Source organism: Ipomoea nil, unplaced genomic scaffold (assembly GCF_001879475.1).
Source record: "Ipomoea nil cultivar Tokyo-kokei standard unplaced genomic scaffold, Asagao_1.1 scaffold0688, whole genome shotgun sequence".
NCBI lineage: Eukaryota > Viridiplantae > Streptophyta > Magnoliopsida > Solanales > Convolvulaceae > Ipomoea > Ipomoea nil.
In genome coordinates this window covers 1,917,521-1,929,278 of record NW_017617116.1, presented here as the reverse complement: position 1 = coordinate 1,929,278, position 11,758 = coordinate 1,917,521, and the positions used below count along the sequence as shown (strand labels likewise).

Below are 11,758 nucleotides of genomic sequence, written 5' to 3'. Positions count from 1 at the left end.
AAAGTCAAAAAAAAAAAAAAAAAAACTATGTTGTTGCCAAAGGACTATTAAAAACGTGACTGTGTTGAAGCCATAAGGAAGGAGTAAAAAACTGTAAAAAGTCACAAAAAAAAAAAAAAAACTATGTTAATACCAAATGATTTGAACCCCAGACCTTTATTATAATCAAATATGTGTTTTACTAACTAATCTAACTCATCTCTTATTGACATTCAATAATCTTTTTTATACTAATACTAAAACGTGTACTATATATACATATATACACACAAAGGTTATATATGGGGTGAGAGTAGGGGCTACTCCCATGTCCCCTTTAGCTCCGTTCCTGTCCAATTCTCCATTAGATTACAAAAGAATTCATTAATTTTTTTAAATATATTATACATATTATAAATAAATATTTGTAGATATTACTAAATGTATTATATTATAATAATAAATCTGCATCATTTATAAACTTATAGTTAAACTACAATTCTGCACATCATGTACATTTTTGGTGTGACTAAATTAATGATATTGTTGTTTCAAAAGAAAAAAATAATAATGATATTGTATTTTTGTTGGGAATTTTTAATTATTGTATTTTTCTTTTTTTTGTTTGTACTCTTCGCTTATCGTTTTATGGTGATTGGTGGCCTTAAAATTATTGTTATTAAATACTTTCTTTATCGTTTTTGTGATTTTCATGGGACCCGCTAACGTTTTTGTTGTTGGCATGCGTCTGCGTGGGGCTAGATTTTTAAAAATGGTTATAATAATGGTTTAATACATCATTAGTTTTACGGAAATGTTTAATTTCATACCCTTATAAATATTAATATTTGATTATTATATCAATGAGTAAATTTGAATGAGTGATAAATATAAAGTAGTATAGCAAAGCTCTAATATAAAATATTTTAAGAAAATTTAAATAATTAAATAATATATTTTTTATTTTTATAATTACACAATGTGTAATCTTTAAATAGTATATTACATACAATAATACACGTGAATTACAAGGTCGCCCATGGGCAAAGGCAGGCTTATTTTAATAGAGAAATATGTAGCATGACTTATGATTAATTAAAATATAAAGGTTTGTAGTTTGTTGGTGCAAAAGGAAATATATATATATATATATATATATATATATATATATATATATATATATATATATATATATATATATATATATATATATATATATATATATCAAACTTTTATGTTGATAATTATATCTAATTCTTTAAATTTTGACAATTTAATATAAATTTTTGTATATTGTATGTCAAATTTAACAATTTAGATATAATTGTTATTGACTTTGTAATCACAAGGTTTCAAGTCACAGAGTGGCGTATTGGTCCTTTTGATTTGAACTGGTTAGTTATGAGTAACGTCGGCTGATTTATGTTTTTCTGTTCCTTTAATTTGCAGATTTTCTCATCACCAAAAAAAAAAAAAAAAAAAAAAAGATTTGTTTAGCAATAAGCCAAATATAAATCATCTAGTTGTGGCCACTAATTACAACACAAATATGTTTTGCGTTTTCCCATGAAGAGCACAATCTTCATTAGAATATTTTTTTTTTTTGAAGGGATCTTCATTAGAATATAAATCACCTGATTAACATGCATATATACACCACTACTAATACTTATCTTGATTTTCATGCCCTCTCTTTTTTTTTTTTTTTTTTTTTTTTTTTTAATGGGAGAGATTATTATTTTTTAAATAAAAGGGAAATGAAAGGAGAAAAAGACAATTAAGTTGGGCACATCCATGTCAAATAGAATGCTGGATATCAACTTAAATATATTTTGTACCATAATTTTAAAAGTTGTCATTGTTTGAGCCTCTATCATTAAAGTATGTAGCAACTAAACAATGGACCACCAATTATGCATTGTTATCTATCATCATTCATTTCTTTATATATACTCTAATTCAATTGGTTGATTAATTTTTTTTAACTAATCAAGTAATGATATTTAAGTGATTGTACGTCATAAAATGGGGATAAGTTCAAGGCACGAGTAAATGAGTATGTATGAGTTGTGTTAATTTTTAATTTTTAAATTTTAATTATATAAAAATATATAATTTGAATTGATACATTACAAAAATGATGTTATGTTGTAATTTTTATATAATTGTTGGGTCAACTCAAGAAAACTAGGTACATGTAAATGTAAATTTACCTTTAACAATTGAAAATTGTTATTGTTGCAAAATGTATATGCAAATTTTAAATTTTGCAATATATGCATAATTGTGTATAATTATTACAAAATACAAGAAAATGAGTTTTTCTTTTTTCAAATTTTCAAATTTTAGATAATTTATGACGATGCGTAAATGTTTTGAGTTTTTTAGCCAATAAGCTTTTCGTCTTTTTATAATCTCTTTCATTTAAATTTCAGTGTTATTAATAAAGGAGTACACAATTGAATGGTCAAGGGTGACTACTATAGTTGATGAAGAAGTTAAAGCATAGCAAAGATAATATACCCATCAATCCATCATAATCAATAATCAGTAAATTAATTTTGCATTTAATCAGCTATCAGCAGGTAACAACTAATTTGCCAAACACTTTTCTACAATTAGCTAATGCTATCAACTAATCAAACTCACTAACCCATTTAGCTAACAACTATTTACCAAACACCTCCTTTATCAATTTTTTTTCCAAGTAGGAAAGAGATGTTTGAGGAAAAGGGGAAAAAGGGCGAGCCCCCCCCCCCCCCCCCCCCCCCCCCCCCACAAAAAAAAAAGGGTTCAATGTGAGCACGCACACCAAAAGTGTTTTTTTTTTCTTTCCTTTTTTGGGTATACACCGTCGAACACAATGACTAATCCCCTCGCTGGATTGTAGGCACCTCTTTGGGTGGGACAAGTAGCCTGGAGATTTAAGGCTGTTCCATTCCAAAGCCAAGGATCGAACCCTTGACCTTTGGTTAAGGGTTATTCTTTTTCTTTCTTTTTGTTCTCTCTCTCTCTCTCACTCTCACGTAGGTCTCACCAAACACCTAACCCTCTAAAAAATTATTTTGTTCTATCTCTCTCTTCTATGGGAGTCTTTGACCAGCTGATAATATTAGTTATATAACATGTTTGGTAAATTAGATGTCTATTTTTAGCTGATTACATGTAAAATGACCTATAAAGGTATAAATATATTATGTTATTTGCTTAACTTTTAAAGTACTTTTACAATATATTGTTATCGTTGTGGTATTATTAATTATTTTTAATTATAGAGATATACACCATAGTTAATAATATCTCAATATTAAAAATATAAGTTCAAATAAAAATAGAATAAACATAAATTAATAATAATTTAACGGTTGACACACACACAGAGTTGTCTTAGGGTAAGAATCAATTCAAATGTCAAGTTTTAGGTTGTTAATATTAAAAATGTAAATTTGAATAAAAATAAAATAAATATAAAAACTACACTAACCAACAACTATTAAATGTAAATTAAACTTTTAAACGAAAATGTAATAAATTGATATCAATAAGCTATTTAAAATGTTTTATTTTTTTATTTCCAACTTATTGGCATCAATAAGCTGAGGGAAAAATGAAGATAATAAAACACTCATATTAATTATTTGACTAGTCAAACAAAATAATATTGATCAAACAAGTTAAACTTTGACTCATAAGTTATTTTCCAAACACCTGGTGAATAAAAAACCATATTAAAAAAAAAAACTGTTGGGGTTGTCTAATGACAATACAATAAAGCATGTATAGTTTCTTTTTTTTTTTTTTTTTTTTTCACACTATCTAGCATCTTTTGTGCTGATTCCCTTACTAATTAAACTCTTCAAAATTATGTAGCGAATCAAGTGGCTCATATTCTTGCAAGGGCAACTGATTCTATATCTATCTTAGGTTCGTGGGTTTCTACCCCCAGATTGTATTTCTCATTTCTTCGGTGATTAATGAATCGTATGCTTTTGGTTTTCAAAAACTCTCCAAAATTATGCCAAGGACCTTGTGGTTGCGGGTTCGAGTCTCAGTGGAGGCGGTAATGACTCTTTGTGCACCTTCCGTAGGTTGAGAAATTAGTTTATAAACATATACTACATTGTAACAAGTCAGTAGTACTTCAAAAAAAAAAAAAAAAAAACTCTCCAAAATTATTATCACGTGTTGGTGTATATAATTAACATCCTAGCTAGCTTATTCCGGTGACTAGTTGGGAAATTTTCTTATCTTGGTGATATGTATCTGGACGTTTCAAATACATCCCATCATTTTCCATAGAAAAAGTTTTTGCTATACTTAACTCTTCTTAATTTTTAAGGTTAAGTTTAGTGGAAAATCTTTTCTTAAGATTTTCATCCTTCCATATATATCAACTGTCCTTTTCTCTGCGAACGAACTGTCTTAATACTTTGTGGTAGAGAGAGAGAGAGAGGTGAACTCTGAGCTAATCTTTATCACAGGAATAATGCTATATTCCTTATTTCTAAATTATTACTTATAATAGATATTGTAATGATACATATATTGTAATACTTAGCTTATAACTCAAATTATCATACTTACAAAGTGTAATTTTAATGTAAATATTGTAATACTTATATGTGAAATGTTACTACTTATAAAAGAAATTGTAATATTTATTGTAAAAAATTTAATATTAATTTGAATTAAAAATAAATCGTTACTAGGACAAATATTGTAATAATTATATATGAATTTGTGATACTATTTAATTAAAGTAAAATTGATTATTACTAATGATAAACATTGTAATACATCTAATTATTCCTCGTAGCGTTTCTAATTTCATTTGTATGCACTCTTTTCATTAATATAAGTTTTTGGGTGTTTTTTTTTTAAATAAAATAAAATTATATGGTGATACTTACACATAAGTTGTCTACAATCCGACATGTCTAACAGACAATGATCTGTGAGATGATGATTTTACACAAGTTTTGTAATACCATAATAGTCGAAGACTAAAAGTAAAATTTGCTTATTAGAGTTTTATGAGAGCATATTTATAACTTTTGATTTATTTCTTAGTAAAGGACTAGATTTATAATTCGTGAACAATTGATAACCAAAGATTACGATTTTTCCTATCTTGAACAACATTTTCAACGTCATTAGTACATAAGATACATGATTTATGTGCAGTGAAAAACAATGCTTATAATTCACTTCGCGGGTGTTATAATAAGTTGTTTCGGAAATATTTTCATAAATGATGTGACTTATTATAAGATTTGCAAACTAATACACGAAATTAAATAATTTAATATGTTTCCAATTTCAAAGTAATATTGTGCCGAACTTGATATTGACTTTTGGTTCATGGATAATTGGATTGGCTTTGCAAGTGAGATAATACACGCAACTTAACACCAATATTCAGACTAAGTACGAAGCAATAATACAATATAATGGTATAATTTCACTTGGACACCCTATGGCTTTATTAGCATTATTTTGAACCATAATATTTTGTATTGTTCGTAGCTGATCGACTTAAATTAAAAAATCAATTCAATAAGCAATTTTCATGGAGAGTCAAACTGAAACTTTGCGATTTCTAGATCAATTACCCGATTAATTTGGTTGGAGTTGCTCCCGTCAAGATTGATACGGATCATATAAAAATATAAAATAAAGAGTTTGTAATTTTAATTGCACAAAATTAGAAGTTTGAAATTTTATATTTATTTTTGTTTGTTGAGGTACCAATTCAATTGTTATTTTTACTAGCAGTATAGGACCATATTAAACTATTTTCCCTAAAATGGGCCTAAAAAGTACACTAAACTTTAGGTTATTTATTTATTTTTTACAAAAAAAAAATGGTTTATATATTAAAAAAAATTAGTATATTATTCATAAATTACTTTTAAAAATTTTCAAGAGCACTAACATGTGTTCATGAACACGGTCTAAGAAACCATAGCAAAGTCTTGCACTACTACTCCGCTTGAAGCCGAGGCATGGGCACTTCTCAAAGGAATTCAATTGACAGCAACACTAGGCTTCAAATGGGTAATATTTGAGAGTGATTCAGATGAAGCTGTCAAGTTCCTCAACAGTTATAGTCATCCCCGTATAGCAGCACATAACATACTGTTAGCCTGCAGGAAAGAACTCCAAAAGTTTGAATCTTGGCAGGTTCTACATATCATCCGGGAACAAAACACTGTAGCTGACGCGTTAGCCAAACTCTCCAGTCAATACTGTGATGGCTTGCACAGGTTGCCAGATCCTCCAGACGCAGTTAGAGGATTCCTGGAAGATGATCTAGCTGGGTTCCCGCTTTGGCGCAACACTCATGTATTTGTGTAATTGTTACTTGGGTCTCCCCCTTCCACTTTCATATAAAAAAAAAAAAGTAATCATAAAATATTAAAATTAGTATAGTTCCAGCGGTATTTAAGTAATAATAATTTTATATTCTTTAATAAATTTATCATTGGACATTTTATTTAATTTATTATGTTTAAAATAAATAATTAATATTTATATTAAAATAAGTCTTGTGTAAAATAGTATCACATGAGATATGTAATATTTTTTTAGTTAAAATCTAACATTTTTATGAGTACATAAAAAAAATCACATTTTAGTTAAAAAAAAAATGTAGTATTAAATGTCTCAAGTGAGGACCATATTACACAAGACCTAGCATTTATATTAATACATATAGTGAGTGCGTACTTATCTCGTGACGGTTATTAAAACTTCTCACAATAATGCATGTGTTGAGAGTTGGTAGAAAAAATATATGTATATGTTTATATATTTCAATAAATTTTGTGTAAGAACGTCTCACGTAAGATGTTTATTATTATTTTAGCTGAAATATATTATTTTTCTATAGACAAAAAAATTACATATATATATATATATATATATATATATATATATATATATATATATATATATATATATATATACACACCTTAACTGAGACAATTTCGCATAAGACAAACTCTATGTATTTTACTTAACTCACTTTTATATTATACTATAGTGATTTTCTATGTTTCCACCTAATAGTACGCATACAAAAAATTATGTCCACATGGTCTTTCGAGTATTGAGGTATTATCAGTTGTGGTCCCTCAACTTTAAAATGACTAGCAGACATCCTACTAGTTTTAAAAAATAACCACCAGTGATCCTCCATTAGCTTTTCTGTCAAAAGGGCGTTAAGTGGAAAGGTCAAGGTGTTCTTTCACCATTACATTCCCACAAAATTGCTTCCTATAGAGTGTGAAAATAGTTGGGCACTGGCGATCCTCTTCTTTAGTTTTGCCATCATAATCCATCCCTACACAATCTCCAATATGATTGCAAGCCACAACTCGACGATCACCTAGGCGATTTTGCAATTTTCAAGGTTCGTTGTTGGCGCATGCGACGATGATCTAGACCGCCGATCATGGAACAAATGATACGAATGTACTCCCCTTGTCGTCACGGTCAATCGCAGGTGATCATATCGTTGATCGGCTACATGCAAGCTATCCTAGAGTTAGTGGGCAACCGACGATTTTATGGCGTTCTGAGGTGGCGAACAAAGAAACTGTTTGAGGCGTTGGTCTCTGGGATTTGAACTCTGTTTGACAGCCCCCTGCTGGAATCCTAGCTCTAGGCATCGGGGCTCCATCGCGGACAGTGGCTGTCATTGGTGGAGAAGTGTCACGACCGGCTTTGCAAGTGGAGGCTTCGACCCCATCTGTCCTCGTTGGGTCTGGTGTTGTTCACCCTACCAGTGTCACAGTGTACTTGTTACTCCAAGTCTAAGAATATATGTGGTACTAGTGGTGGTTATGTATTTTTTTTGTGTGTGTGTGTGGGGGGGGGGGGGGGGGGGGGGCTTGTGCAAACAAGATTAGATACCCTGGTAGTCCATGCCGTAAACGATGAGTGTTCGCAGATGGCTTTCCCTAGCCCCTTTCACCTGCTATTAGGCAAAGCAAGTTCTTTACTTGCCTAGATCCTGATATCCCTTCTGCAACTGGTCTTTGTTGGCCGTTGTTCCGGTCGAGCACTCTATTTTCTTTGTCCAATTCCCAAGAAAACGGATGTGCATGATTTTTCTTGCTTGTTGCTTGTTCTTTCGCGTCAGCCCTTGCTTGTTTTGTACTAGGTGTATCAAAAAATATTCTTTTGGGGGGTTTTCTTCGGGGCTCGAGAGATGGAATAGATAGGGCCCCACAAGTTTTGATCAATTAGCCAAGATTTTGACCGGATATGAAACCACTGGTGCTCGATTATGTTTTTCACAGGATTTTTCATTATTCATGTCAGCATTCTCACTTCTGATATATCCAAAAAGACATATCAAATTGATGTTAATGTAATAAATATGACACAACCATTTATCAATATAATTTTTTTTCTTATACGTACAGGAATTCACTTCAAATAGAGTCTTAGGTAGCGAACCCGAGCCCGATAAGGAAGGGGGTAATTTAGAACAAAGTTGGCAAAAGGACACCTTTGCCCCCCTAGTTAATGCCCTTTTGATAGAAAAGCTAACGGAGGATTATGTGTGGTTATTTTAGTAGGACGTCTACGGGCTATTTTATAGGGACCACAACTAGTAATACCCCAATTAACTCATAAATTATGACATATACATAATGGTAAAATCAACATGAATGTCAGACTAAAAAAAAAGTTTGACATACTTGTTAAACTGATAGAAAAATATTAGAAATTAAAGATTATGATTTATTAGAAAAGATCACGAGTTCAATTTTTTAACGAGACAATTTGTGCAAAGTAAAAACATTTGAATGAAAAAAAGGAAGGGATGAGGTCAAAAACCTTAGTCAATCTATGATGTCATTCAAGAATTATCTGACCTGGCCGCCTAATTCATTTGACCCACGTGCATAATTTGCAACATCAGCAACTTGCCTAAAAGATTATTCACAAAAAACACATTTAATCCCTAAACATCCTCCTTCCTCACATTTCTTCCTTCTTTCCCTTTTCGCTTTCATTTAATTTATTTTTATTTCTTTAAACATTTAAATATTTATTTTCTTTTGTCTAATTAACTGTATGGACCCCACTCTGGTGTATATATAGGGTCATGCCCCTTCATGTTCTCCCTATAGTGGACCATTTAACTGGGAAAAAAAAAACCCGGAAAAAACAGAGCACTCCGGAAATGGATTCTTGCTCTTCGTTCTACCCATTGAATTCAGCCTTAAGATCGCCGGAATCTTTCCCGTGGGATTGCCGGAATTTCGAGAGCTCCCTCCCTTTCAACGTAAATGACTCGGAAGAAATGCTCCTGTTCGGGGTTCTGGCTCAGGCGGCGCGAGAGAACTCGGAAACCAACTCCTCGGATTGCAGCGTGAAGGAAGAGGAGGTGACCTCGGAGACCCCGAAGAAGGAGCGGTCGTACCGCGGCGTGAGGCGGCGGCCGTGGGGGAAGTTCGCGGCGGAGATAAGGGATTCGACGAGGAACGGGATACGAGTGTGGCTGGGAACATTCGACAACGCAGAGGAGGCGGCCCTGGCCTACGACCAAGCGGCGTTCTCGATGCGGGGACCCATGGCGGTCTTGAACTTCCCGGTGGAGAGGGTCCGGGAATCTCTCCGGGAGATGAGGTGCCCCGTGGAGGAGGGCGGCTCTCCCGTGGTGGCGCTGAAGCGGAGACACTCCATGAGGCAGCGGGGGTTAAACCGGAGGAGTAGTGGGAAACGGCGGGAAGTGAAGGTGGAGAATGTGGTGGTGTTTGAAGACTTGGGTGTTGATTACTTGGAACAACTTTTGAGTTCAAGTGGGACTACATCATCATCATCATCATCATCTATTACTCCTATTCCTTTGGTTTAATCAAAAGATTAGCCAATCCTTTTTTTTTTTTTTTTTTTTTTGGATTAAAATTTTCATTTCCATGTTTTTTTGTTGTTTAATTTGGTTTGTTGTAGTTTTGTAAAATGTAAATATTTATGTTCCTAGTTGGTGCCTTGGTGGGGTGAAATATAACAATGAAAAATTTTAGTATTAATATTTCCGTGCTCAAATTTCATTATAGGTAAAAAAAAAATTATAATATAAATATTATTCATCCTGCATTGGTATCTGCATCATGCAAGATGAGACTAATACAGTGAATCATCAATTATACCTTATTGGCCGGAGTAGTAACTCTTCCAATTATGCGGTTGTATATATACACTTATATTTTACTCTATGCATATTTTATTAATTTAATAAGAATTTTTAATATTTTATAACTACATTAGATTTTGAAAATCATGCAAAACATGCTTTTCTTGATCTTTTTTAATGATTTAGCCCATTGAGTGTGTAATAATATATAAATCAATTACAAACTTTACCTCAATATAATCAAACTATAAACAAATTCATTGAAATATGTAAACAAGTATGAAATGTAATCACATATTAGATGGCATAACACAAGAGGTATGAAAGGTGACAAGGTTTCTTGCTTTCATTTCACATGCCACGTTGACAAGTTTGTCTTCTCGAACCAACCATGTTGAATTATGTACATGCAATCAAGATTGTGATGTGATTGGTATGCTTGAAGAAATTGTTTTATTGTTGAATTGAATTCCACTTGTTATCTTTTAAGTTGTGTATGACTAGTTGTGATTTCTAATTATTCGTTTTTGTAAATATAATTTTATTTTATTTTTTTTCTAGATTTATATGTGATAGTCCACTTTTAGTCCTTTTTTATTTGAACATTCACTTTTGGTCATAGTATTATCGTGACATGATCATTTTAGTCCTTTATCCACAAAATAGTTTAAATATCGTTAAATACAAGGACATTTTGATTTTCAATTATAAATATTTTTTAAAAATATATATAGCGATTCAACATACTTTATATAAAAAAGATTGAAATGTCTTTGTATTTAACGATATTTCAACAATTTTGAAGATTGAGGACTAAAAATGGTGGTCATGCCACAATAATATTAGGACCAAATGTGGATGCTCTAATAAAAAAGGACTAAAAGTGGATTGTCACCTATAAATCTATGACAAAAAATGGAATTAACTCAATTTTTAATTGTGTCATAATATTATAATTTTTAATCCTCATGTTGTGTACTTGTGTTTCTAATCATGAGTGCTAATGTTTAATTTCATGTATTTATTTGTCAATCATTCTTTAAATTAGTTTATGTTGAGTATATAATTTATAAGATTTTTATGTAATATATATATATATATATATATATATATATATATATATATATATATATATGTGTGTGTGTGTGTGTGTGTGTGTGTGTGTGTGTGTGTGTGTGTGTGTGTGTGTGTGTGTGTGTGTGTGTGTGTTGTATTTTGTGATGCAAAATTAACTAGATTAGTAAGTATAGAGTTTGGTCAAAATAAGTAACTACACCAGTTACGATTGAATATCAACATAGCTAATGGCATATAGGCTCTTAAGTATATCAATCCTATCACATCATCTACGAATAGTACAAATTAATTTTTATAATCTAATTAATGTAGAAAAGACACATTATAATTAATATATTGTAAGTCAAAATAGTATGTCGGTTAAATTTTTGACAGAATGGTCAAATAAGACCATTTACTACTCACAAGTGCTCAATTAACCTCTTGGTCTAAAATAAGATCTAATTTGATACATAAACTTCCTAAAATTCTTGCATTTACCATTTTTTTCATGTTTTATTTGGTTTTGATGACATGGCATCCAGTTAAGCTGATGTGGCTGGCAATTTT

The 11,758-nt window shown here is 31.1% G+C and overlaps 1 protein-coding gene across 1 annotated transcript; it reads left to right on the top strand.

Annotated features, from left to right (window-relative positions):
- Positions 1-9,114: 9,114 nt before the first annotated feature.
- Positions 9,115-10,028, top strand: LOC109176094 (ethylene-responsive transcription factor 1B-like). The gene is made up of 2 exons (XM_019325521.1): positions 9,115-9,869; positions 9,909-10,028. Exon 1 carries the CDS (start codon positions 9,179-9,181, stop codon positions 9,851-9,853), a length of 675 nt encoding a protein of 224 aa, XP_019181066.1. The 5' UTR covers positions 9,115-9,178; the 3' UTR covers positions 9,854-9,869; positions 9,909-10,028.
- The last annotated feature ends 1,730 nt before the right edge of the window (positions 10,029-11,758 follow it).